Source organism: Tyto alba, unplaced genomic scaffold (assembly GCF_018691265.1).
Source record: "Tyto alba isolate M040663 unplaced genomic scaffold, T.alba_DEE_v4.0 Super-Scaffold_34, whole genome shotgun sequence".
Lineage (NCBI taxonomy): Eukaryota > Metazoa > Chordata > Aves > Strigiformes > Tytonidae > Tyto > Tyto alba.
In genome coordinates this window covers 906,027-930,687 of record NW_024881309.1, presented here as the reverse complement: position 1 = coordinate 930,687, position 24,661 = coordinate 906,027, and the positions used below count along the sequence as shown (strand labels likewise).

At 60.2% G+C, this 24,661-nt stretch overlaps 3 protein-coding genes across 7 annotated transcripts; 1 reads left to right on the top strand and 2 right to left on the bottom strand.

Annotated features, from left to right (window-relative positions):
- The first annotated feature begins 893 nt into the window (after positions 1–893).
- Positions 894–11,338, top strand: MXD1 (MAX dimerization protein 1). Its single transcript, XM_042801401.1, has 6 exons — positions 894–1,026; positions 1,136–1,232; positions 5,397–5,426; positions 8,001–8,115; positions 8,927–9,086; positions 9,173–11,338. Exons 1-6 carry the CDS (start codon positions 954–956, stop codon positions 9,361–9,363), a joined length of 666 nt encoding a protein of 221 aa, XP_042657335.1. The 5' UTR covers positions 894–953; the 3' UTR covers positions 9,364–11,338.
- CUNH2orf42 (chromosome unknown C2orf42 homolog) lies at positions 10,991–18,316 on the bottom strand. 4 transcript variants are annotated; one of them, XR_004408781.2, is made up of 4 exons: positions 18,063–18,316; positions 17,362–17,463; positions 15,028–15,128; positions 14,910–14,930 (listed from the first exon to the last, which is right to left on the bottom strand). XR_004408781.2 is itself a non-coding variant. In XM_042801412.1 (3 exons), exons 1-3 carry the CDS (start codon positions 17,582–17,584, stop codon positions 11,997–11,999), a joined length of 336 nt encoding a protein of 111 aa, XP_042657346.1. In that variant the 5' UTR covers positions 17,585–17,622; the 3' UTR covers positions 10,991–11,996. The 4 variants fall into 4 exon arrangements, 3 of the variants coding, with proteins under 3 accessions (XP_042657346.1, XP_042657345.1, XP_042657347.1); XM_042801412.1 differs by lacking the exons at positions 14,910–14,930; positions 18,063–18,316 and adding an exon at positions 10,991–12,008 and having other exon boundaries at positions 17,362–17,622; XM_042801411.1 differs by lacking the exon at positions 18,063–18,316 and having other exon boundaries at positions 13,773–14,930; positions 17,362–17,622.
- A 3,473-nt stretch (positions 18,317–21,789) lies between these two features.
- Positions 21,790–24,060, bottom strand: MRPS24 (mitochondrial ribosomal protein S24). 2 transcript variants are annotated; one of them, XM_042801409.1, is made up of 4 exons: positions 23,961–24,060; positions 22,886–22,954; positions 22,702–22,813; positions 21,790–22,123 (listed from the first exon to the last, which is right to left on the bottom strand). In XM_042801409.1, the coding sequence occupies exons 1-4, from the start codon at positions 23,991–23,993 to the stop codon at positions 21,840–21,842; spliced, it is 498 nt and encodes a 165-aa protein (XP_042657343.1). In that variant the 5' UTR covers positions 23,994–24,060; the 3' UTR covers positions 21,790–21,839. The 2 variants fall into 2 exon arrangements, with proteins under 2 accessions (XP_042657343.1, XP_042657344.1); XM_042801410.1 differs by having other exon boundaries at positions 23,967–24,029.
- Positions 24,061–24,661: the final 601 nt, after the last annotated feature.

Genomic DNA, 24,661 nt, shown 5'->3' with positions numbered 1-24,661 from the left:
TAAATTTAAAACACCCGTGGCTGTGGAAGCACCTGTTTGGGGCCTTTTTATTGCAGAAAATCACTTTTTTCTCATTTTTTGACAGCCCAGCTGGGTGTTTTCAGACAGCTTGCTTCTTGGCTTCCATCCTTTGCTAATTAATGTTTTTTGCTAATTAACACCCTCCACTCGGGGGGGGGGGGGGGGGGGGGGGTGGAGGCTGAGGGAAGCCCTGGGGGTTCAAAATGGAGGTGCAGGGTGGTGACAGCCGCGGGGGCTGGTTCTTCCCCGGTTACTGGTTTGAGAAGGAAGTGGGACTGGGAGGAGCCCCCCCCCTTGTCACTGCGGTCTGGGGGGGGAATGGCTGTCCCCAAGGGGGGCTGTGGGATGGAGAGGGCTGTACTGGGGTGGGCAGGGGGGTGTCGCTTTGGGTGCTCTCTACCCTGGGGAGGGTGGGGGCCCTACTTGGAGGGGTTCCTGGGTGCTTCCTGACGGGGGTGGGGGGATGTCCCGGGATTGGGGGACCCAGCCCGGGGCTGTCACTGCCCCGGGGGGGTCCTGGTCACCCCACGGTACCCGCTGGAGCCGGCGCCCCGCTCCCTCCCCGCTTCCCGCCCCGCCATTGGCTGCAGTGAGCCGGGGCGAGAGGCGTGGCCAGGCTCGCCAACCAATGGGACGAGGGGCAGGGCCCGGCGGCTCAACGGCGGGTGGGCGTGGCACTCTCGCCCAATGACGGCGAGCGCAGGGCGTGGCCTCGGGCACCGCCCCCACCCGGCCGCCCTCCCTGGGCGGGGTCTCCCACCTCCTTCCTCCAATAGGCGGCGGCGGCGGCGGGGCGTCGCCCAATGAGCGGCGGCGGCGGGCGGGGTCTGGCGGAGCGGCCGGGCGAGGCGGACGGACAGACGGCGCCGCCCCCTCCCCGCCGCCGCCGCCGCTCCCGGCCCGGCCCGGCTCGGCCCTCACAGCGCGGCGAGATGGCGGCCTGCGCCGGCCTCAACATCCAGATGCTGCTGGAGGCGGCCGAGTACCTGGAGCGGCGGGAGCGAGGTACCGCTTCCCCCCCGCCTCGGCTCGTCCCGGCTCTCCCCAACCCCCCCCCCATCTCCCCTCAGCCGGGCCCGGCGGTAACGGGCTGCCCGCGGTTGTGTCTTCGCAGAAGCCGAGCACGGTTACGCCTCGCTGCTGCCCGGCGGTAAGGACGGAGAGGCCTTGCGGCGCCGCGCCAAGGCCAGAAAGAGCGGCGGCAGCAGCAGGTAACGGCCGGTACCGGGGGGGGGGGGGGGGGGGGGGTGTGTGTCACCGAGAGCTGGGGAGGGACCGGACGCCCCCGAGGCCTGGCGGGGCCGGGCCTGGCCGTTGAGGGGTGCTCGGGTCTGTCAGGGTTCCTCTGGGGAGGCTCCTGTCACCAGGCGACCGGGCCCCGGTAAGGTCCCCGCTGTCCTGGTGCGTGTGACCGGGGCGGGGGGGGGGGGGGGGGCACCCTCCTGTCACCGGGTACTGGGGTTCCGGTAAGGTCCTGCTGTCACAGGGCGCCAGGCAGGGCTGGAGGGGGACCCTCCTGGCATGGGGGGTGCTCAGGCTACGGTAAGATCCTGCTGTCATGGGCTGGGGGGGGACCCTCTTGTCACCGGGGGTTCGGATCTGGTAAGGCCCTGCTGTCACAGGGTGCTCAGCAGGGCTGGGGACCCCGCTGGGTGCCCAGATCCAGTAAGGTCCTGTTGTCACAGGGTGCTCAGCAGGGTTTGGGGACCCTCCTGTCAGCCTGTCGCCCGGGCTCTGCCCCAATCCTGCCATCACAGCCCCCCCGCCAGCCCCACGGGCCCCCGCCACCTCTTTCCCCTTCGAGCCTCTGTCGAGAGATTCCCATCAGCATCGACATGCGCCCACCGTGCCGGGCTGGTGTCTGCCCGGAACAGCCCGGCAAGACGTGAGGAGAAACCTCTCCCGTCTTGGGCAAACTTGGGTATGAAATGTGCAATCGTCTGACGTGGCGGATGGGTTTGCTGAAGGGAATGTGGAAGTTGGCCTTTTGATTTCAGGCGTGCGCCACCGAAGCTCGAGAAGTGAAACCGCTCTCGGTCCATGAGGATTCTCCATAAAGAAAGCGAAATTTTTCTAATTTGCTTTTGGTCTAGCGCAGGGTTTTGTTTGACGCTTAAATTAAATCACCTAGTGCTGCTTTCCTTTGAAAAAAAGGAAGTTCCTTAATTATTCTCCCTGAAATCCATCGAGAGCCTCAATGCAAGTTATTCCTCGCCGATCATAAATACACAGCCCATTCTCAGGAATGCTAAGACACGTTTTTTCCGAGTTGAAGTCATCTCCAAGCAGCTGCATTGTTTTGCAGGAGCAAGTCCCACCAGCCTGGGGTTTAGGGTTTTTTTTTGTTTTGTTTTGTTTTTTTTTCAGGGAGTATTTAATTATGCCTCCCAGGCTCATGAATTAATCTCCCGTGTCTTGTTTTATTCACTCACTCTTTTGTTTTGTACAACAGAAACTGCCACTTCAGAGCCGGCACTTGTGTCACGGTGCAAACTGGAGTCACCGTGCTGACTTCTTTTTTTCCAGCGCCCGTCGTGGTTTGTTCGGTCGCTTTAATAACATTAAAATCACTCGGGGCATCGTCGAGGTAAAATTATCAGCTGCCTTTCGGGAGGGCTGGCTCTGGAGTGCCGCCGCTGTGCCAGGACACGCACATCCAGCCCCTCGGAACGGCTGCGAGGGAAACTGCCGGGCAGAGTGAAGCCTGAGCAGGTTCATCCCGACGTGTCACCGGCAGCCAACTGCTTCCTTTCTCGCTGCCCTATTTTAGGCTGTTTGCCCAGGGAGGAGCAAGGCAGCGATGTCACCAGATATGTCACATTTTCCTGGTTGGGAGCAAACTCATCTGCGTGACGCAGCGACAGCTGACCTTTGATAGCTGCCGTAACAACAAATGCTGCCCGGAATGCCCCGCGTGTTTTGTTTGTACCCTGAATCCTGGTGTCTCCCCAAGCCGGGGCGTTTCCATCTCCCTCCCACGCAAGGGCTTCGGAGCTGTCAGGCTCCCGTTACAGGAGCAAAAGGCAGGTGAGGTCTCTCAGTCTTGTCTCAAGTAGGCTCTGAGTGAATTCATGGGTATTCGTTGCTCTTGTTCACACTCTGAATCTCCTTTTTGGAAGATCTGGAGCTTGCTCTTCACCTAAGGTGAATCAGAACAAAGGTCTGCGTTGTGTTAAAGAGAGAACGAGTAGCTGCAGCGCGTGCCGTTACCTTATTTTTTGCTATGGTTTGCAGGAGAAAAGCCCGGGTTTTGAAAGCAACACTGGCAATCAGCTGAAGTTTTGGGGCTGACAGACGAGGTTTCAGTTAGTGGGAGGTGGGATCGGTGACTCGCCGAGTATGACAGCGCTGAGAAAGGGGTCTGGGGGCACACGGCAAGGCGGTCTGCCAGCCCCAGGGGGAAGCTGCGGTCCCCTCTGGTCCCCTCTCCCCTTTTATTTTATCCGAAATGAAAATCCATTGACTAAGGAACCTTTTTCTAAATATTAGCAATTGTGGATGCAAACAACAAAACCCACGCTAAGAAGGATTCTGAAACAAAGGCGTGGAAGAGGAAGTGAATTTGTTATTAATAAAAGCGTAGTGGAGATGGGATGGTCTCTGTCAGCACCGGTACTCGAAAAGCATTTGGCTTATTCACAACCAAGGGAGGAGCTCAAGCTCGCTGCAGTCCGTCGCCTTGCGTGGGGTTTGCAAGCACTGTGGCGAAGGGCTTGGTGTAAAAGGCAGGACTTTTATCCAGAAAAAAGTTTAATGGAGAGATCCCACAGGCGCCAAAGACCCGAGTCCTTCTTGGCTGTTTGCAGATGTTTGCTCAGGAGCATTCCCCATTCCCCTGCGTGTCAGGATAACGCCCATCCATTTCAGTGAGAAGCACCTCCACTGGAATCAAATATTTTTGGACTGCCTGTGAGCGGGACACTCACCTTGGGAACAGACTGCTTCAAGCAGCACCACTGAAAAGCAAACAAGAGGAGCCAGGCTAAGATGAATCTCGTTAGAAAGACGGGAGGGCTGCGGTGGCTTCCCCAGCGGTGGTGATCCATCGCAAAATGCTGCTGGCAAAGCGAAGAAAACCCCCGTGAGCGTCTTCAACCAGTGTGTCCATGGCATCCCTTGTTTTTCCTTCAGTGTCAGGGCCTGGGGGAAACCAGTGCTCCCAGAGCCAACTGGTGCTTCTGAGGAGGCATCCTTATCTGAACAGCCTGGGGGTTCTTCACGTCTTTTCAGGCATATAACAATGTCTTTCCCAAATTAGAGTCAGTGGCCTCGTGAGTGTTTAAGGAGAGCACGGGGAGGGAAGCAGTTCTTCCCTAAGCGTCCGTCCCGGTGCCACAGGCACCGTGGCCTTGTGTAGCTGTCCCAGGTTTTGATGGGGAGAAAATAAGTAGCAAAAAAGAAGGTTTTCTGCCTTTTTTTTTTTTTTTTTAGCTTTGCTGAAATGCGGAGTTTCAGGGGGATTTGTAAATGGACATAACGCCCGCCTGGGTTTCAGCGTCACATTTGGCGTCTCTCGCTCGGAGGTGCTGACCCGTTGTTGGACACAGGGGATCGTTACGTGTTGTCTTCCTGGCAGCTCGCCCCACTTTTGCCAAGAGACAGGCACGAGCGTCAGACGCCGTCGAGATTTTGGGGGCTCCTGGTCACCGTCTCGTATGGCCGGCATGTCCTGAGCTGGTTTGGGGCTCCCGGCGTGAGACGCAGCTGCTCGGGCACCGCACAGCTTTCAAAAAGCAGCCTGCCTTCCCCGAAGGTGCCACCGAGCACCCGAGCTGTCAGTCCCTGTCTCTTCACTTTGCAGGCCGAGAATTACAGATACTCCTCTTGCTTTCTTTGCCCTTCTCATGCAAGAAATCCTTAAAAAGCTGCTTAAAAAAAAAAAAAAAAAACCACCGCAGGGCACCTGCACTGTCTGAAAACCCACTTTCCTTCCGATAGAGGTCCGGTTGCAGGTTTGTGTTGAGATGGAGCAACTTCCCTCCCCCTGCCTAGAGACCAGCCCTTCTGCTCTCAGCGCTGCTGCTTCCCCTTCAGCACCAGCCTCGAGAGCCTTTGCTTTTGGATGACGTGCACTGTCATGCATCATGGCACTGATACAGCTGCTTAATCCTAGTCTGAGTTCTAAAACTTGAGCTCTCCACATTCAAACCCCATCTTACAGTTTTGCTGGCCCTTTTATTGCCATTTATCTGGCAATTTCTCCATTGCACCAGGTCATCTGCGTCCCTTTCACTGTTTTCAGCATCCCTGGGGTACTGAGCAGCCCCTGAAGTTTGCAACTTTTTTTCCTGGGAGCGTTTACCTCCTGCATGTTAATCCTGATTGCAGTGTTCCTAGTCAGACGGAGGAGTTAATATTTGTTCTTTCTTTTTCAGGTCGACACACAACGAGATGGAAAAGAACCGGTGAGTGTTGGAGGCTTGGTGGGAGCTGGGTTTGGGCAACTTGCTGCTTTTCCAGGGTTGGGAGCCGAGGCAGCACTGCGATGGGAGGCAGGAGAAAAGGGACAGGGTGGCTGGCGAAAGTGGCCGCTGAGGAGGCTCCTGACGTTGCCTGGACTTGAAGCGTTCTCCGTCCTCAGCTGCCGGAGCCACTGTGCAATGAGGTGGGAATGATATTTACCTCCTCTGCCAGCTCCCGGTTCACTGGCGAAACCCCAAGCAGTGTTCCTCGCTTCCTCTCACCCCCCAGCTTGCTAGGGAGAAGGGTTTCCAGCCCTCTCCCAATTCCGGGGGCAATCCTGTGCCAGTGGGATGGCCGTCAGCCTCTGCTCGCCTGCAGTCAGGGTGTAGGTACACAACTGGAGCTGTGCCTACACCTAACTGGGATTATTTGCGACAGACCGGTGTGGTCTTTGTCGTCCAGCGGAACGATGGCTGGGTGTCCATGGTAGGCTGCTCTTTTTTCTCAGCATGGCTTGAACACGGTTCAGATCTTGCCGTGTCCTGCTGCCAGCACAGGACTAGCGTGAATTCATTCGGTTTGTATCCCCAGAGGCAGAACTGCCCGTGTCCCGAGTGACATGGGTTAGAAAAGGCAAGGGACACTTATTCCTCATTTGAAAAGACCGAGAAAATTAGTATTTGATTACTTCAGGCTCGCCTTGCAGCCCTCTTGCCTTGTTTAGACCAGAACCGTGTCGAAATCCCGCTGGTAACGTTGCACAAGCGAGTGCAGTAAATGCTCCGTCTTTTCCGGCCCTTCAAACGGGGTGGCTGGAGAAATGAGCTTCTCTCTGCACAGGGATTACGCTCCCCTTCTTCCTTCTCTCCTCATTAGAGATACCTTAATCCTCTCCAGGAGCGGTCGAGCCGGTGAATCTTGGCCTCGACCAAAGCTTACTGACTTCTGCCCTGCCCTGGCTTGATACGGGGAGGAAGAGCGACGGGAAGATGGATAACTCACAAGGACATCCACAATGAAATGGGACGATGGGTTTGGAATGTCCTTTGCCTGGGCAACGAATCCTTTGAGGGTTTTTTTTCTTTTATTATTATGAGCCAGTGGGATTTCTGGGGTTTTTTAAGCATGGCAGCAGTTTCAGCTGGGTGAAGCGTGGCAGAAACCCACTTTTATAGACACGGCGCCTCTGACTTCGAAACGGAAACCCCAGTTTTGACTCCAGTGTCGGCGTTGTGTAATCCAGAAAGTCGCTCGGCGCTGGCCGAGCAGGGCAGGTTGCTGCTGCACTCCCCCCTGCGTAACTTCTGCTAGGCAGGGCGAGCTGGTTTTTTCCATTTGTTGTTTTTCTGGTGCGGACGGACGGCCAGCGTGACAGGGCTTTTTTTTTTTTTAGCGGAGGTACTGAGGATTTTCAGTTTTGCTGCGGCAGCCCTCGTGGAGCGTGGCTGGGCTAGCTCCTTATCCGTAGATCTCACAAGTAAATCACTTGTAAGCCAACACAGCACGGTCAGACAGGTCTGCGCCGCTCTGGGCAGCTCTTCCTCCCCCAGCTCAGGAAAATAATCTTTGCAAACGCTCATCTTTGAGCCTGTCAGTGTTTGGGATTTACCCGAAGAGTAAAGACCACGTGCTTTGTTTGCATTGTAATCCAGAAGGTAGTTTGTGTAGGCAAATGCCTGTTTACTCCTAGCGTGCGCAAAACAAGATAGGCAGGTACTTGCAAAATCCCAATTTGCAGCTGCCTGTGTCGATCGGGTATTTCAAAGGCGGGTGTTGCAACCGATGCCCAAGAATGTGACCTAAATCTTGGGGTTGGAAGGCTCAACGCGAAGGAAACCGGCCCATGCTGGGAGGATCTTGGTTATTGACAGATAAAGGGACTTCCTCCGGCAGCTGGAGTTTCCCTCGCAGCAGTGTGCAAGTGGTAAAGCACTAGCCTGTATATTAATGCAGGCAAAACCTGGGTGTTACAGAGGGAGGGAGGGAGGGATTCCTGGCAGGCTCCTGCGCCGGGGCGGCCGAGGAGTGCGGTGCTGCTCAGGGCCAGCGTTCCCTTGAGGACCCGGTCTTGTTTTGACCGGATGGATGCCGAGGCAATGGATCCAAAACTGGCCCCTTCCTTCTAAAAATAGGGAAAGGAAGCGCTCCCAGAGAGCACACAGGGTTTACGGCTGCGTGGCGTGGGCTCAGACACCTTCAGCTGTCCGTGGGGCAAGGTGATGACCAAACAGCATCCCTGCGGTGAAGCTTTTTGAGAGAAGAAAGACCAAAAGCGGATTCCCTCGCTCCAAAAGTGGAGGGTTTTGGCAGCTCCTCGCTAGCAAGTGTCCTGACAGCCCCAAAGGCACCAGCAGGGTTTTGTCCAGGGGGTTGGCCCAAGTCAGAATTGGGTTTTTTGTCAAGGTCCTTTTGTCTGCCTGCAGTTTGCTCCTGATGTATGGAAGCCGCCGGCGCGTGGGAAGGCATCTGGTTCGGTTTAGCTTCCAACCACCCTGATCGTCCACGCTGGCAGGGGTGAAATGCCGTTGGGGAAGCGGGTACCTGAGCGCTCAGCGTGTTGTGTGATCTTCTTCCAGGCGTGCCCACCTGCGGTTGTGTTTGGAGAAGCTGAAAGGGCTGGTGCCGCTCGGACCCGAGGCCAGCAGACACACCACCCTGAGTTTACTAACGAGAGCTAAGTTGCACATCAAGGTGAGCGTGGGCCCATTCGGTGTGGGAGACGCAGTAAATCGGGCTCTGTCCCCATCAGGTGGGCGCCGAGCTCGGCTTCGAGAGCAGGACAGGGCACAGGGGCTTCGGGGCGTCCGGGCCCTCGAGCGGGACGAAGTTAACGGCCGGGTTGTTTTGGAAATACTGACGGAGGTGGTCAGCATTGCCCTTCTCACAGCTGGCCCAGCGAGTCCATGCAATTCTTGTCAGCAGGCTCACAGAGAGCAGCCACACTGCTTTACAGCCGAATTTCTGTGTTGTACCCCACGCCCAGGGGCCTTAGGGATGAGACTGGCTGCAGGATTGGAGCACAGCTGCTTTTTCCTTTTATTTTCTAGAGTGTTTCCTGCTTCAGTCTTTGTCCTTTAGACTTGTGACTCAGAAGGGCTGTCCTCGCTGGGTGTATTTAGAGCTCCACGAGCTGAGAGATAACCCGGGGAGTGCTGGCATCAGGCTGCCTTCGACTCCAGTTAGCAAGGGCTCTGAAAATATATAAATAGGATGGGGCTGGCTCCAGCGTAGCTGGAGTTATGTGCCTTCTCCAGTGGTCTCGGGCCAGGTCCAGACCCCTCCATCCCTGGGCCGGATGCCGCGTCCTGCTTCGCTGTCTGTAGCCTTGCAGGAGGGTGGAAGCTGCATCCATGTGACCCGCGTGCTCGACATCCTGAGCGATTTGAGGCCGGGCAGCCCCGCAGTAGTCGCCGTCGGTCGCGGTCGGGTGGCTCGGGTAGCGAAAGCGGCGTTTCAGGTGCGGCTGGGGAGCTCAGGGCACCTCCTCTCTCCTCCTCTGCAGAAGCTTGAAGACTATGACAGGAAAGCCGTACACCAAATAGACCAGCTGCAGCGGGAGCAGCGGCACCTGAAGAGGCAGCTGGAGAAGCTGGGGATAGAGAGGATAAGGATGGACAGTATCGGATCCACCGTTTCTTCGGAGCGCTCCGACTCGGACAGAGGTGAGAGCCCGCGCTCGGGACAGAGCGGGACGGGCTGGGGAGAGGGCTGGCCAGCCGCGCCGTAACGCTAACCGTTCCTCTTGCAGAAGAGATCGACGTGGACGTGGAGAGCACGGACGACCTTCCTGCGGACCTCGACTGGAGCAGCAGCAGCAGCCCGAGCGACTCGGACGAAAGAGGGAGCCTGCAGAGCGTCTGCAGCGACGAGGGCTACTCCAGCTCCGGCGTGAAGAGGTTGAAGCTGCAGAGCAGTCGCAAGCCGCCTCTCGGGCTATAAGAAGCAACTCCCGTCGCTGTTTCACCCGTCGCTCTTTCCCTTTTGGATCTCGTTAGGTAGCACACCGGACCGTCCCGCCGTTCTCTTGCACGTTAAAAAAAAAAAAAAAATCTTCACCTACCGCCGACCGAAACGAAGCCGAGCTTCGCTGAAGGCCCAGAACACCCCGCAGGGCTGCGGGTGGCACGCTGCTCCCCGGCGTGCACCTCCGCTCGCAGCCGCCGGCTTCTCTTCCCATCTGGAAACTCCTCTGCGAGACCACACGTGCCAGCCACATTTTGAAGCGCCCGGGAATATCGCAGCAGTAACAGCAACCTCAAAAGCTCTCCCCGGGGCTTTCTGCCTTGCTGTCGCTGCGCGGTATTCCGGAGCTACCCCGCACGTGCCCAGCGACATCGCGTACCCGATAATCGGCGGCGGGGCCAAAACGTGGAGTTTTTGGGTGAGGATCTGAAGGCAGAGCCGGACTTTTGCACAGTTTAGATCCGGGAGAGAGCGGAGGCAAGTCAGCGATGGGTGCACGGAGCGTTTCGGCTGCGTCCCGTCTCGGGCGGGCGCGGGGCTTCCACCACCAGCCGCCGGCGCGTTCGTCGGGAGAGCTCCTCCCCGCTGTCTTCCCGGAGCTGGAGCGTGGCGCAGGCCGCTCGGGGGGCCTGCGGGGCTCGGCAGTCATCGTCCCCCCTCCTGCAGAGCCTCAGGTCAGATGCCTTCGGTCTGGGAAGTTTTCTGTCCTACCTAAAACCAAACGGTCCTCGTCCCCGTCCCACGCGACGGTCCCACCGCCCGCGTCGTGGCCGCACATCGCTGTTCTAGGCAAGCGCTCCTGGAATTTCCTTTTCACGCTTCTTGTCTCGGGGACAATTTTTTTTCTACCTCGGAGAGATGAACAAAGATTATCTCCATCCCTTTAGCACAAAAAACAAACAAAGATGATGCCTCATCTGTTTTACAGAAGCGATGCTCGGCCCCGTTCCAATCCGTCGCGCGACAGTTTAGCAATAACCCGATGGTGAGGGGGAGGGGGCAGCCTCCGGCCGTCGGCGCCCAAGACCCCACTGAGACCCCGCCGGCGCGTCCGAAGCACTTCTGGGGCCGGTGGGGATCTTTTCGGGCACTCAGAGGGGCTCACGGAGGATTTTGGTCGCCGCCTTAGGGAGACAAACCCGAACGTGCCAAGAAAGGGCCAGAGCCCTTCCCACCGCCCCGACGGCGGGGGGGGTCCCGGCCTGAGAGCACATGGAAATGTACAGAAAACACACAAGCTATAAATAGTATTTATTCATTTTTCTATGAAACCGATGTCCTGGAGATAACATTCTTACAACTTTCTGCTTTTATAAATGTTCTGGAAACTTTGATACGTAGAGGTCCGCTAACAGAGACGTTTCTTTTCCCCTTGAGCCAGGCCAAGATCTTTTCTGCCCCCTCGGCAAACCTCTCGCTCGATTCCCCCACCCCGACCAGCCCCGGGCACCCAGCGAGGAGCCACTTCGCTCTCCAAGGGCTTTTCTTAGTGGTGGGAGACCAAACGGGGCATCCCCACAGTCTGGACAAATCCCTTCAAGAAACACGGTCACCAAGACTTTGCTACTGCAAAGCGCGAGTGAATGAACAATATAAAACTCAATTTCTTTTTTTTCTTTCTTTTTTTCTTTTTTTTTTTTAACATCCTAAATCTATTTTTGGGTCGTTTAAAGTCTTTGAGAAGCAAGAGGATGGGAGACGGGGCTAGCAGATTACTGAAATCTCCGAAGTCTCTGCTCTTTTTTGGGGCATGCTGGGTTTTAAAAGTGAGAAAAAAACAACCACGAGGGATTTTTTTTTTTTTTTTTTTTTTTAAAGCAGCCAGAATTTTCTGATGTCCAGCAGATTTGCACCGACCCGCGGCTCGGATGCCTTTAGCATCTGTACACCAGAGTCCTGGCAGCCAGCCTTCGGTGCGCAAGCTCAAAACCCCTACGCTATAAGAAAGAGGGGGGGAAAAAAAAAAGGCAAAAAGATGAAAAGCACAGAGAAAAAGACAGTGGAATGTCAGCACTTTGAGGCCGGTGGCTGCAGGAGGCGTTTGCCAACCTCACCCTCTTCCAGAAACCACCTCGGGAATCCCAGCGGAGCCACAGATCTTACTGCCTGTGAGCAGGGAAGGGTGACATCGGGCGGCGGGAAAGCACCGTCGGGGTCAAATGGGAGGCAGAAAACAGTTGGTTTTGATTGTTATCCAGATAGACCAAGTCTTAAGGTTTCGATTCAGCGTAAATTATTTTATTCAGTGTTGTGCCTTTTTGAGTTACTTCTGTTGGTGAAGCCACGGGGAGGGGGGGGGGGGGGGGGGTTGCTTTTTTTTTTTTTTTTTTTCCCCCCCTCCCCTTTTTGTTTCTGTCCCGAACTAAAAATGATCAGACTTTGCACTGTTGGGATGTGCTCCTCGCCAGCCTGAGGGCGAAGAGAAACGGGAACCCTCCAAAATGATGCACTAACCTGGAAGGAGGCTGGAAATCCGGCGGTTGGTTCCTGGTGAGCGGCCCGGACCACCTGCGAGGGCTTTCGGTCTCTCCGGGTCTCTTCTTTGTCGGCCGAGGCGCCCGGCGGCTGTGCCAGCCTTTTTCCTGGAATTCACTGATCCACCAGCATTCCTAAGAAATAAGCTGCAGGAAGGACCTTTTTGTAGATTGCGATTAAAAAAAGGGGGGCGGGAGGAGCTGCTCCCGCACCCTGCGTTTACAACGGATCGTTGCACAGACGGGCGTGAATCCAAAACATGCTTTTTTTTTTGGGGTTGGTTTTTTATTTTTTCCTTGCGGAAGGCAGAGCCCAAACCGCTGCCTCGGGTGGCAAGAGACGGGACCCACGGCCAGGCGGGGGTCGGGCAGCTGCCGGGAAAGGGGCTCTCTCTAGTCCCCCGGCGCTTGCTCGGGCATCACCGTCCTTCGCTCGCTCCCCAGGAAGCGGCACGTCCTCTCCCTGCCACGGCGTCAGCCCAAAGCCACGAGGTTTCTTTCATCCTTTTAATTTATCCAGCACAGCGGCACTTGAGCCATCTGAAACATCCAAGCCAGAACTGTCCGAGCGCTGGGGTTTGGTTGTTTTGTGTTTGGTTTGGTTTTGTTTTTGTTTTTTTTTTTTTTGACACGTTTTATTTGCGCTTTTCCATTTTTTTTTTTTTTTTTTTTTTTTCTCCCCCTCATTTCTTCTTTTTGCTTCCCAAGAAGCAAACGCGCTCCGGCATCGGCTTTACTGTGGGCAGTCGAGAGCCGGAGAGCGGCAGATGGGAGAATACAAATTCTGTTTCCAGCCATTCGGTTCCTGCTGTAAATAACCACATCGTCATTCTGAATCCTGTGTCAAGACCATCTAATGGTGCTTTTTATTACAGTTAGCACACGCGTTTTTAGGAAGTACATGTTTTAGAAGACCTTTGCTGTGTATATGGATACTTCTGTATTGTTCAACTGTTAGAAAATAAATTATTTCATTATGAAAGAGAAGCGCGTGCTGGCCGCTGCCTCGGGAAGCGAGCGGGAGGTTCCCAGCGATGTCGCCGGGAGGTGAGATGATTGGGGGGGGGGGGGGGTGGATCCGGAGCCCCGGGAAGGCAGAGCCCGGCGGCGTGGGCACCTCGTTGGTGTCGATTTTATTGGAGAGGGCGGCCGCCCCCGTCCCACCCTGCCCCGTCCCACCCTGCCCCGTCCCGCTGCCGGTTTTCGGCCCCCGACGGGGCAGAGCATTGCTGCCGGGAAGGGTCTGGGGTCCCCCAGCCTCCCCCGGGGAGGGGTTTGCCCCAGGGTGCCTGGGCAGGTCCTGCTCTGGTTTCGGGTGCTGGTACCCCCCCAGGCTGGGGGGGGACACACACACACGACACCCATCCTGTCGCTGGCCATAGGTGCCTTGCAAAGGGTGAAGGGCAGGCAGGGGTGCCAGGGCTCAGCACCCCACACCCCCCCCCCGAACCCACCCCCCTCGGGGTTGTCCCAGATCCAGCTGCAGGGTGACGGGGTTCACGGGCAGCCACGGGCCGGCTCCAGCCCCCACCACCTCCTGCACACACACACACCCCCCCCAGTACCCCCCCACACCCCATCCCACAGGCTTCCCAGTGCATCCCACAGCCAGCACCTGCCCCCTCCACCCCACATCCCACCCCCAGTTACCCCATCCCGCCCGCTGCCGGGGGGGGCTGCTCCCAGGAAGGGCCCCCCCAGCCCCGCCGTGCCCTGGGAGGGGGGGTCCCGGTCCTGCCGGGGGTCCCCAGCACTGGGATGTGGCTTTCCCAGCCTGGCGATGGGGTCGTCTGTGGGGACAAACCGGGGGACAAAGAGAGCTGCCCTTGTTGTGACCCCTACCCTGCCTAAGGGGATCCCCAGGGGGTACCCCCACCTTCCCCCCCCCCCCCCCTCCCCGGGAGCAGGGAGATTCGGGGCACCCCACGAGTGGGAGTTTTATTTTGTGGGTGCTCCTGTGTGCTTGGATAATGGTATTTATCCTTGCAAGCCTGTGCTGTGCCAGTCCTGGGGCTGTGCCCCCCCCCCCCCTTCCCCGGCACCGGGGGTGGGGTTCGGGGGAGGGAGATGATCGCCAGCTGTGGGAATTCCAGCACCGGCTCCGTGGCAGCCGGTGGCTACACTTGAACTTGATGTGCAGCTCCCTGCTGGGGGGGGCGGGATCCACTTGATGACGAAGGGAATAGGTGTTAGAGGGGGCCCCCCCCCTCCAAATCCTGGGTGGGTCCGAGCCTGCCCCCACTAATGCTGGTTCAGCCGTGTGGGTTGTGGTCCCTTGGACATTCAAGGGGGTGTCCAGTACAGGGTTGTCCCCCCCCAAGCACAGGGAGCCTCACAATAAGGGCTTCCCCCCCCACACCCAGGGCTGGGATTTGGGGGGAGACTGCGCAATGTCTGTGTGTGTGTTCCGTGGGGGGTGTCTGGGGTTTTTTGCAGGTGGTTAAAGAGGTTGGAGCCCCGATGGTGAGATTTGGCTGGGGGCGTTGGGGGGTTTTTTGTCTTTTTTTTTACCTCTGGGTGGGGGCTAGAGAGGGCTGCAGGGAGTAGCACGGATGTTTGAGATTCTAGGGGGTGGTTGGGAGGGTGGGCACCAGTATCTGGGCTGTGGGTGGAGGGGGTGCGGCTCCCCTGAGCGTGGGCCTTCTTGGGGGTACAGGGGTGTCTGGTGGGGGGGAACAAGGTGGGGGGGGGTCCTTGTTAGTGGGGACTGGAGAGACCTGGCAGGCCCCTCCCTCCTGGGGTCTGGCCTCCCAGAGTTGGGGGGGCTCTTCTTGTTGGGTCCCCCCAAGTCCCAGGCAGGAAGAAGGCAGTGCTCAGAACTGCTGGAAAAGGAGGGGGGGGGGGGGGTGGTGGTCAGGGTAAAGCCCTGGGCCCCCCCCATGCTCTGCAGCTCACGCTGGGGTCTCACTCCAGGCTTCTGGCAGGGGCGGCTGCTCCCACACTGGGAGGAGAGTCTCCTGGTGTCCCCCCCCTCCAAGCCCAGCCTGGTCCCCACCAGAGCTCCCAGTTCTGGGGCTGGGGGTGCCCAGGACTCGGGGAGGGGGGGCGGTTCATGATCTCCAGGGGCAGCTGCCGGCGAGCACGGGGGTGAGGGGCTGGGGTACGGGGCAGCGGCGGGGCTGGGGGGCCTGCCTTCCCCCCCCCCCACCCCCCCCCAACCCCTTACCTCGGGCGTATCGAAGATCTGCTTGACCTGCAGGACGTTGGTGATGTGCCACGTGTACTTGGAGAAGGTGCCCAGGGGAAGGGCGTCCTTGCGGACAAAAGCTGGGGGATGGAAAGGGCGGTGATGGGGGGGCCGGGATGAAGTTCACTCTCTGCTTTTTCTTCCTTTCCCTCTCCCCCCCTTTCTCTCAGCCACAAGCCAAAGAGCTGCGGCCAACCTGCCCCGTCTGCCAGCATCTCCTGAGTTTTGGGCTTTGTCCCTGCCTGTGGGCTCTTCTCCACAGCTGCTAATAAAGTGACTCCTAATTAGCAGCGGGCTTGGGAGGGGCCGTGTGTCTGCTCTGGCAGCCGAGGGTCGAGGCTGGGCACAAACGGGGCCGGTGCTGGTGGGCCCCAGGCCTCGCCGCGGCCGCCGGGACGCGCTGAACTTCGCCCAGAGCCCCGAGCGCGCCCTCCAGCCCGGCTTTGGGCTCCACGTCCACGGAGGGGAGCGGGTGGAAAGCAGCGAGGACGCGTGCGGGCACCCGGGGCTGCCCGGTCCCCTCAGCCCAAGAGCCAGCGCTCGGTCGGGGAGCAAAGTCTCGGCTTTGCTGGGGCTGGGCTTATTCCTGCGGCCTCGGCTTGCGCCGTCCTCGCGCCCTGATGAACGTGGAGGAAGCTGGTGCCCACGGTCAGGCACTGAGCCTGGGGGTAGGCTGAGCTTAGGCTGAGCTTAGGCTGGTAGCAAGTGGGCAGCAGAGGCTGCGTGTCCCACTTCACTGGTGTGTTCTGCCCTGGGGGTCACTCGTACAGATCCCATGTTTCCCACTCAGCTGCAGCGAGGGGAAAAATTGCTGGAAACCTGTCCTGACCTGTGTGGCCGTGGCGGAGAGAGCCCGCGGGATGCGGAAGGGCAGCTTGCCTGTGCAGGCAGGGGAGAGGCGGCACTTTGGGGGAAAGGGGGGGTGCAGGGGGGCTGTATTTAAGCACACACCCTGCCACCCGCAGGTTTTGACTGTCTCCACAACCGGAGCCTCCAGCAGCTGGCTGGAAGAGCACTGCCAGCATTTTATCACCTTCACATTAAAATGTTTTCTTGTAGTCGGAGTCTGGTGCTTCATTCCACGTCCTTTGCCTCTGACCCCTCCCAGGGCCCTGCTGAGCAGAGCCTGCTCCTGTCATCTCTACTCCCCCCACCAGATAAAGCAAAACAGCACCTGCTTTCTGCACCGTGCCCCCCACTCCATGCTGCCTGAGCTGCAGGTGATGCAGCCCGGGCTCTCCCTCCTAGAGGTGTCAGTGCCTCCAGCACCCTGCGCTGGACCCCTGTTCCAGTGTGTCCCCGTGTGTCCCCATCTGCCTTGTCCTGAGGGGTGCAGGGGGGGGGTGCTGAGCCCCTCAAGGCTTTTGGTCACTGTTTGCTAAGCTGGGGCGATGCTGCTGAAAGGGCTGGGCGGTGCCTGCAAGAATCCCAGGCTCAGTTAGGTTGGAAAAGACCCTCTAAGATCGTTGAGTCCAACAGACCCCGGCTCTCAGCCCCCACCCAGCACACTCACACGCTGCCGGCGCTCAGTGACACCTGGCAGGGATGGCTGCATTTGTCTTATGTGACACACGTACATTGCTCTTACGTTGCCTGGAAAGAGCTGTTCCCCTCCAGGCGTTTTTTGGGGTGCTTTTCCCCACGAGGGCTCAGCCGCCCCGCAGACCCAGCCGGGCACGGGGCCCCCCCAGCAGCCAAGAGACAAGTGAATTCCAGGCTCAAAGAGGACATTTACAGCCCCAAAATACCACCTCTGGCTGGAGGATGGGCCAGAGACGTGCCTGGGGCAGCAGAGTGATGCAGGGGACAATAGCCCCCCACCAGGTATGATAGCCATCGCCAGTAGCCATACGTGGGGGGGGGAGCACCTCAGCCCCGAGCCTCCAGGGTACGTGGGGGGGCCAAGGAGGGTGGTGGAGCAGTCCGGCCAGCCACGGGAGGAAAAGTGGATTTACCAGCATTTCTGAGACCTCACACCACGTGAGGCGTCTCACCTGACTTTATCTCACCTCACCTCACCTCCCTTCACCTCCTCCGCACGGCCCCAGGCAGTTTGAATTCAAGCATCAATAACCTCCGAGGGAATCTCTCCCTTCCCCGGGATGAACACCAGCACCAGGCTGCTGCTGAGCATTAAGCCCATGCTCAGGGAACAAATCAAAGCCGATGGAAACTTCCCAGGGCAAAAAATAACATTTGCTCCAAGCCAGGCAAAGCCCTCACGTCCCTTGGGGCTGACAGTTATTTAATGTTAATGATAGAGGTGGGGAGGGGAGCCCAAAGGCTCTCCCAAGGTGGTCCCCAGAGCCTTACCCTCAGGCTGGTGACGGATGGATGCGCTGGGTGACGCTGGCCAGGCAGTCCTGGAAGGAGTGGAGAGGATCACCTGCAGCTCGTCCAGCAGCTGGGTACAGCCTGCAAGAGAAAGGGAGGGAAAAGCAGAATCCACATCATCATTCAAGATGCACCCACGTCCAGATGGACAGGAGGAACGACCAAGACTGGGACTGTCCCCATCCCACATCACCCAGACCATCGGCTGCCCCGCGACCGCAGCTCCAGCCCAGTATTCCCCATTTTACCTGCAGCAGCCCCTGTCAGACAGCAGCAGGACCACAAACCAAACTGTCCACCAGCTCGACGGCTCAGACCTGGGGCACCTCGCTCCCGGGGCTTGGAAATGTGGGGCTGCTTTAACGGCAGCAATCTGCTTTATAAACCCTCATCTGCTCTCAGCAAGAGCTGCCGCCTCGGCACCACGGTCCAATTGCACCATCACTTTCTCTCGGAGTGGGAGCTGACACGTCCTCACCCCCCCACCCCCTGAGATCACGGACACGCTCCCCGGGGCACATGGGGACACTTGCAGCAGCCAAATGACCCATCATGGGCTGCGGGGTGAGATGGATGTGCTCTGTCTTGGGGGGCAAAAGGGGAAAAATAAGAGATTTGCACCACTTTCTAGGCCAAAACTAAAGCTGAGTGGAAGAAAAGCACTAAACAAAGGTTCCCACCCTGGCGTAGGCCATGACTGGCATGGAGAGCGGTGCTTTTGATAAAGGGCTCTGGGAAAATTCAAAGGTTTTCATGGCGCTGGACTGACCCTTCCCTCTCAAAATATCATATATAAACATGTATAAGCATCATAAATAAGCACATATAAACATCATCTATAAACACACACAAACACGCTTTCATCAGAAACAACAGTTATTACATCTGTGCCCACAGCAACCTCCCCGAGGCAGCCAGGGTGACTCAAGCTCCCATCTCCTTCCCAGCCGCGTGCTCCCCCAACCCTGGACCCCTCTGAGCCAGGATTTCCCCCCAAACCCCCACTTGCTCTGGCCACGACAAGTCCCCCCGCCCCAGCAGCTCTGGACAGTACAAGATGCTGCAATCACGGGCAGTGGTAAAAAAAAAAAGCAACAGCAGCCGGCTTTGCCTGATCTTCACCGGCTCCATTTTATCCAGGAGGGCTCTTAATTGCCTTAGGAGCTGCTTAACACAACGCCCGCTCGGGGAGGGGGGATGGAGGCTGGAGGCATCACCGCCTCTCACCACAGCTCATCCACCTTAACACCGCTAACGAACTCGAAAGACCCACTCACATCTCCCTCCCCGCTCCAGTGATCACCCCCCCAGCACACCCCAAAGGCCCGTGCAGAAACCCCAAAGCTCTCCCAGCCCCACAGACAGGTTTTTTTTTGGGGGGGGGGGGGACACTGACACAAGCAGTGATTTTAATTCACTCCCATCACCCCAGTCACTCCCATCGGGGCAGATTTTTCACCTTTGGGTGCCTGAAGGCAGGGTGGGATGACTGGGGGGGGGGCCACAGGGAGTGCCCCACTCTGTTCCCACCCAGCGCTCTGCTCACAGAGTGGGGGGGGTGTGTGTGTCAGGAAATTAAGCCCCAGTTAACGAACAGGCAGCAGGTCTGAGGGCAGCACAGAGGGAGCCAGGCAACGAGCGGGTGGCATCAGCCCAGCATGGCCCCCCGACACCCATGGGTTCCCCCTGCTCCCCACCCCGTGCCCCCCCCCCCCCACCATCAGGGTTGTAGACAAGGTGGGGGGGTCACCAACAAAGGCGCAGACGCAGGGGGAGGGGTGAAGGCAGCTCCAGGCACCATCGTCACTGTCACCATGGTCCTCACGGACACCGTGACCCACTGAGACGTCCCCTACAATGCCGCGTCCCTCATCGACTTCGTTGTGGCGTGGGGCACGCGGAGTGGCACAGGGACCTGGGGCATGTGGGGCGGCATGGGGACATGGGGCACAGAGGGTGGCTTTGTGGATACAGGAGGTGGCAGAAGGACACGGGACATACAGGGTGACATGGGGACAGAGCAGCCTGGGGCGTGCCGGGTGACACGGGGCGCTGGGACGCATGGGGTGGCACTGGATCTTGGGGGTGGGGTGTGTGTGACATGGGGATTTAGGGGCGTGTGGGACGGCTTGGGGACACAAGAGGTGGCAGGAGGGCTTGTGATGCACAGGGTGACATGGGGACAGAGCAGCCTGGGGCGTGCAGGGTGGCAGAGGGACACGTGGGGTGGCGTGGGGACAAGTACGGTGGCACAGGGGCTTGTAAGGGGGCACAAGGACATGGGGTACCTGCGGTGGCACAGGGAATTGGGGTAAGCAGAGTGGCGTGGGGGGGGGGTACAGGAGGTGGCAGGAGGACACGGGATGCTCAGGGTGGCACGGGGACAGAGCAGCCTGGGGCGTGCAGGGTGGCAGAGGGACATGTGGGGTGCCGTGGGGACAAGCATGGTGGCTTGCAAGGGGGCATGGGGACTTGGGACACCTGGGGGAGGGACACAGGGATTTGGGGTACGCAGGGTGGTTTTGGGGGTCCAGGAGGTGGCAGGAGGTCACAGGGTGCTCAGGGTGGCACGGGGACGGAGCAGCCTGGGGCGTGCAGGGTGGCATGGGGACACACAGGGTGGTGTGGGGACGGGGACGTGCGGGTTGGCCCAGGGGGCTTGCAAGGGGACACAGGGACACCTGGGGGGGGGGGCACAGGGATTTGGGGCACGTGGGGTGGCTTAGGGGGTACAGGAGGTGGCAGGAGGACCCAGGCCGCGCAGGGTGGCACGGGGACAGGGGCGCCCAAGCACCCACCAGCCGTGGGCACCCCGCTGTGCCAGCCCGGAGGAGCACCCGTGGGTGCCCCTGGGTGACAGCCCGTGTCCCCCCCCCCAGGCCGTGGGCATCTCGGTGGGGTTCGTGCCGGCAAAGGACGCAGCAGGGGACACTGGGGACACACAGCAGCCGGTGAGGAGCAGCGTGTGGGGCTGGACCGCGGAAACCCCTGCTCCGAGGCCAAAGCCACGGTGCCCGGGCAGGGCTGAGCCCCGCTGCCCCTCCCCGGCCCCTCCTGCTGCTGCTTTTTCTACCGCTCTTTTAACCAGTTTTCTGAGATTTGGGGCTGGGTTTAACTGGGACGGGCAGGGGCACTTTATACAGAAACTGCGTCTTGGCTCTGCAGCGTCGCCGGGGTCTGTGCGGGGAGGGGGACGAGTGGGGCACACAGGCACCACGGGGATGGGGACGTGGGGTCCAAGGGGACGGTGGGGACAGGGACGTGTGGGTGTGCTGGATTCAGGGAGAGGGGGGTTTGATAGCTGGGGGGGGGGGGGGGGGGGGGGGCGCAACAGCCATGGCCCCCTGTGAGAAGCTTCTCGAAGCTTCCCCCCGCTCCAAGTCAGCTCCACTTCCACACCAAAACTGAACCAGTCAGCCGCGCCTCTGCGAGAACGTATCCAAGAAGGGACGTGGGAAGAGGAGTGGGGCTTGAGGACGGACACCGAGGTCAGTGGGAGGAAGGAGGAGGACGTGGGGGGAGGTGTGCCGGAGCAGAGACCCTTGTGTCCCGTGGAGAGATGGCAGAGCCGCCCCCCTGCCACCCAGGGAGGTCACCGGTGGAGCAGAGGCCGACGTGGTCTGTGGAGGTGCCCACCCCGGGACAGGCGTCTCCACTTAAAGGGAGCCGGGACTCTGAGGGGAGAAGCAGCTCCCGCTGTTGTAGTTCGGCACTGGGAGGACTGGAACACGCTGGGGTGAGCCACGCTGGGGCAGCCTGGGAACAGCTGCAGCCCGTGGGGAGGACTCACGCTGGAGAAGGCTCGTGGAGGACTGTCTGCAGTGAGAGGGGAGACCCGTGGAACAGGGGAGAGTGCAAGGAGTTGTCCCCCCCTGAGCTGTGGGACTGACTAATTCCCATCCCCTGCCCCCTGCGCTGCTGGGGGAGGAGGGAGAGATGGGGAGCAGAGCTGAGCCTGGGGGGGAAGGGAGGGGTGGGGGAGGCGTGTTTGGATGTGGCGGCGCTTCTCACCATCCCACCTTGCCCGTTAACTGTTGGTTTTGTTAGTGTTTGAATTAAATTGTTCTTTTTCTTCCCCTAACGAGTCAGTCTTTTGGCTGTGACCATAGTGGGTGAGCCACCCCTCCCTGCCCTTATCTTGATTCCCCAGCCTTTTGCTTTATTTTCTTCTTCCCAGCACTGGGGGGGGGAAGGGGTGGGCAAGCAGCTGTGTGGTACTCAGTTGCCCTTTGGGCACAAACCACGCATGGGCATCGTGGGGACAAGGACACAAGGGGCACACGGGCACGGCAGGGATGGGGCACACAGGGACAGGGCCGTTTGGGGCACAGAGACACTGCGGGGCCAGGACCCTCCAGCGCCAGGATGCCCCCCCCAACCCCTGTAAGACCCACAGGCGGGGCAGGGTGGGCACAGACCCCGGCTTTATTCCCAGCCCGGGGTGGCAGCGCCGGGCACTAGAGGTACTTGTAGACCACCCTGGTGGGCACCGTCTGCAGCTCCAGGCGCACGGGGCACTTGTAGAAGTGGCTGAGGAGGGTCTCGGTGTAGCCCACCAAGAAGTGGAGCTTGGCGGGCGCCAGGCCCCGCACCAGCACGGCGCAGATCACCAGGAGGTTGGCGCGGCGCTTCAGCACGACCTCGGTCGCCAGGATGCCAGGGAAGGTGCCGCTGAGGAAGCGGCGCAGGAAAGCGTCCTCCACCGCCCGCTCCGCCGCGCCCAGCTCCCCGGCCAGGTTCCCTGCGGGCACGGGGAGGGCTGGCACCGGCACCCCCGCACCCTGCCAGGTGATGCCGGCCCCACACCGCCCCGAGCCCGCCAGGGCCGTATGCCCCACACGTCCCTGTCCCCACAATACCCATGAGCCCTGCGTGTCCCCATCCCCACAATACCCTCGTGCCCCACGCACCCCTGTCCCCACGCTGCCCGTGTGTCCCCTCCCCACAGTGTCTGCGTGCCCCACACATCCCAGTCCCCACAGTGCCCTTGTGCCCCATGTGTCCCCATCCCCACAATGCCCCGTGGCCTGTCCCCACAGTTCCCTCGTGCCCCATGTGTCCCCATCCCCATGCTCTCCTGTGGCCCACCCCCACATTTCCCTCATGCCCCACGTGTCCCTGTCCCCATGATGCCCCATGGCCCATCCCCACAGCACCCTCATGCCCCGTGTAGCCTTGTCCCTGTGTGTCCCATCCCTGTGACGCCCGTGTGCCCCACAGGTCCCTGGCCCCACAACACCCTACAGAGCCCATCCCCACGATGTCCACAGGCGTCCCGTGCCCCACAGCCCCCCCCTCCCCATCCCCCCCATGGCCCACCCGTGTGCAGGGAGAGCCAGCCCTTGCGGTGGGCGATGTAGTGGGGTGGATGTGCCTTCTCGTAGGACACCGGCTTGTCCCCTTTGCCCACGCGCACTCGCGCCGCCCGTGTCTGTGGGAACAGTGGCATCAGGGGAGGGGGGTCCCTGAGGGTAGGGGAGGGGGGGGCACCCCCAGGGCTTACCTTGAGGCAGGCGGGGGTGGTGTGGAGGTGCCGGGTGGCCTCGGGGACAGGGCGGATGTGGGGCACGGCCTGGGGGGGTGAGAGGGGTGAGGGGGGGGGCAGGGGTGGGCTGGCCCTGCCTGGTCCCCTGGGCCCCCGACAGCCAGTGTCCCCAGAGCCCCCCCCCAGCCCCGGGACCCCCTGCCCCCCCCGTGGTGCCCCTGGAGCCTCCTGCAACCGGTGACCCCCCGGCCCTCCCGTCCCCTACACCTCCTGCCCCCCACCTTCCCCGGCCCTGCTGTCCCCGGTGCCCCCCATCCCCAGCGACCCCAGTGTCCCCAGTGCCCCTGACACACCAGGCGTGCCCTATACCCCGTGCCCCTGGGGCCCCACACCCCCCACACCCAGTGTCCCCCCATACCCAGTGTCTCCCATATCCAACGTCCCCAGGATGTGCCATACCCAGTGTCCCCAGTGTCCCCAGTGTCCCCCACTCCCAGTGACCCCAGTGTCCCCCCATACCCAGTGTCCCCAGTGTCCCCAGTGACCCCCATACCCAGTGTCCCCAGTGTCCCCCACTCCCAGTGACCCCAGTGTCCCCCCATACCCAGTGACCCCAGTGTCCCCCCATACCCAGTGTCCCCAGTGTCCCCCACTCCCAGTGACCCCAGTGTCCCCCCATTCCCAGTGTCCCCCCATACCCAGTGTCTCCCATATCCAATGTCCCCAGTGTCTCCCATATCCAATGTCCCCAGGATGTGCCATACCCAGTGTCCCCAGTGACCCCATACCCAGTGTCCCCAGTGTCCCCAGTGTCCCCCACTCCCAGTGACCCCAGTGTCCCCCCATACCCAGTGTCCCCCCCACTCCCAGTGTCCCCAGGGCCTCCCACGCCCCCATCCCCACAGGCCTGGAGCCCCTGGTGCCCCCCGCACCCTCCATGTCCCCGCCCCCCGCACCCCGTGTCCCCACACCCCGTGTCCCCGCACCCCCCGTGTCCCCCCTCACTCCCCGTGTCCCCGCACTCCCCGTGTCCCCGCACCCCGTGTCCCCGCACCCCCCGTGTCCCCCCCCCCCCCCCCGTCCCCTCCCTCACCCGCACCGCGCGAGCAGCCGCGGCCGCCGCCATCTTGGCCCGGGGCGGGGCGGCAGCGCCCCCTGGCGGCTGGAGGCCGCGGGGGAGGAATGGCGCTACCGGGGGAGAAACGGGGGGCACGGAGGGGACGCGGGGGATGCGGGGGGATAAGGGGGGGCAATGGGGATAATTGGGGGGCAATGGGGATAATTGGGGGGTTGTGGGGCTCACTGAGGGTACTGGGAGCACTGCGGGGTAACGGGGGGCGCTGGGGGATACTGAGGGGTAGTGGGGGCACTGGGGGGTACTGGGGATAACTGGAGGGTAATGGGGTTTGTTGGGGGTACTGGGAGCACTGGAGGGTAACACGGGGTGCTGGGGGAAGCTGGGGAAACTGGGGTACTGGTGGGGATGGCAGGAGCGCCGGGGGATACTGGGGGGCTCTGGGGCAGTGGAGGGTATCGGGGATTGCTGTGGGCACGGGGGGATCCGGGGTGTGATGAGGCCACTGGGAGGGGGAGGTGAGTGCGCTGGGGGATACCGGAGGTTATTGGGGGTACTGGGGGGTAACAGGGTGTACCGGGGGAAACTGGGGGTACTGGGGTTAATGGGGACAGTGGGGCTAATGGGGATACTAGGGGTAATGGGGTACGGGGCATTACTGGGGAGTACCCAGTGGTACTAGAGGCACTGAGGGTAATGGGGGACACTGGGGGGAACTA

Excerpts from the sequence above, each read along its gene's own strand:
- MXD1 (XM_042801401.1), top strand. The coding sequence starts at position 954 with ATGGCGGCCTGCGCCGGCCTCAACATCCAGATGCTGCTGGAGGCGGCC. Across the intron at positions 1,027-1,135 it reads CCTGGAGCGGCGGGAGCGAG|AAGCCGAGCACGGTTACGCC; the intron begins GTACCGCTTCCC and ends GTGTCTTCGCAG. Across the intron at positions 5,427-8,000 it reads AACGAGATGGAAAAGAACCG|GCGTGCCCACCTGCGGTTGT; the intron begins GTGAGTGTTGGA and ends ATCTTCTTCCAG.
- MRPS24 (XM_042801409.1), bottom strand. The coding sequence starts at position 23,993 with ATGGCGGCGGCCGCGGCTGCTCGCGCGGTGCGG. Across the intron at positions 22,955-23,960 it reads CGGCTGCTCGCGCGGTGCGG|GCCGTGCCCCACATCCGCCC; the intron begins GTGAGGGAGGGG and ends TCACCCCCCCAG. Across the intron at positions 22,124-22,701 it reads CTGGCTCTCCCTGCACACGG|GGAACCTGGCCGGGGAGCTG; the intron begins GTGGGCCATGGG and ends CCGTGCCCGCAG.
- CUNH2orf42 (XM_042801411.1), bottom strand. The coding sequence starts at position 17,584 with ATGGTCTGGGTGATGTGGGATGGGGACAGTCCCAGTCTTGGTCGTTCC. Across the intron at positions 15,129-17,361 it reads CATCCGTCACCAGCCTGAGG|CTTTTGTCCGCAAGGACGCC; the intron begins GTAAGGCTCTGG and ends TCCATCCCCCAG. Across the intron at positions 14,931-15,027 it reads AGATCTTCGATACGCCCGAG|CTGCCCCTGGAGATCATGAA; the intron begins GTAAGGGGTTGG and ends GCTCGCCGGCAG.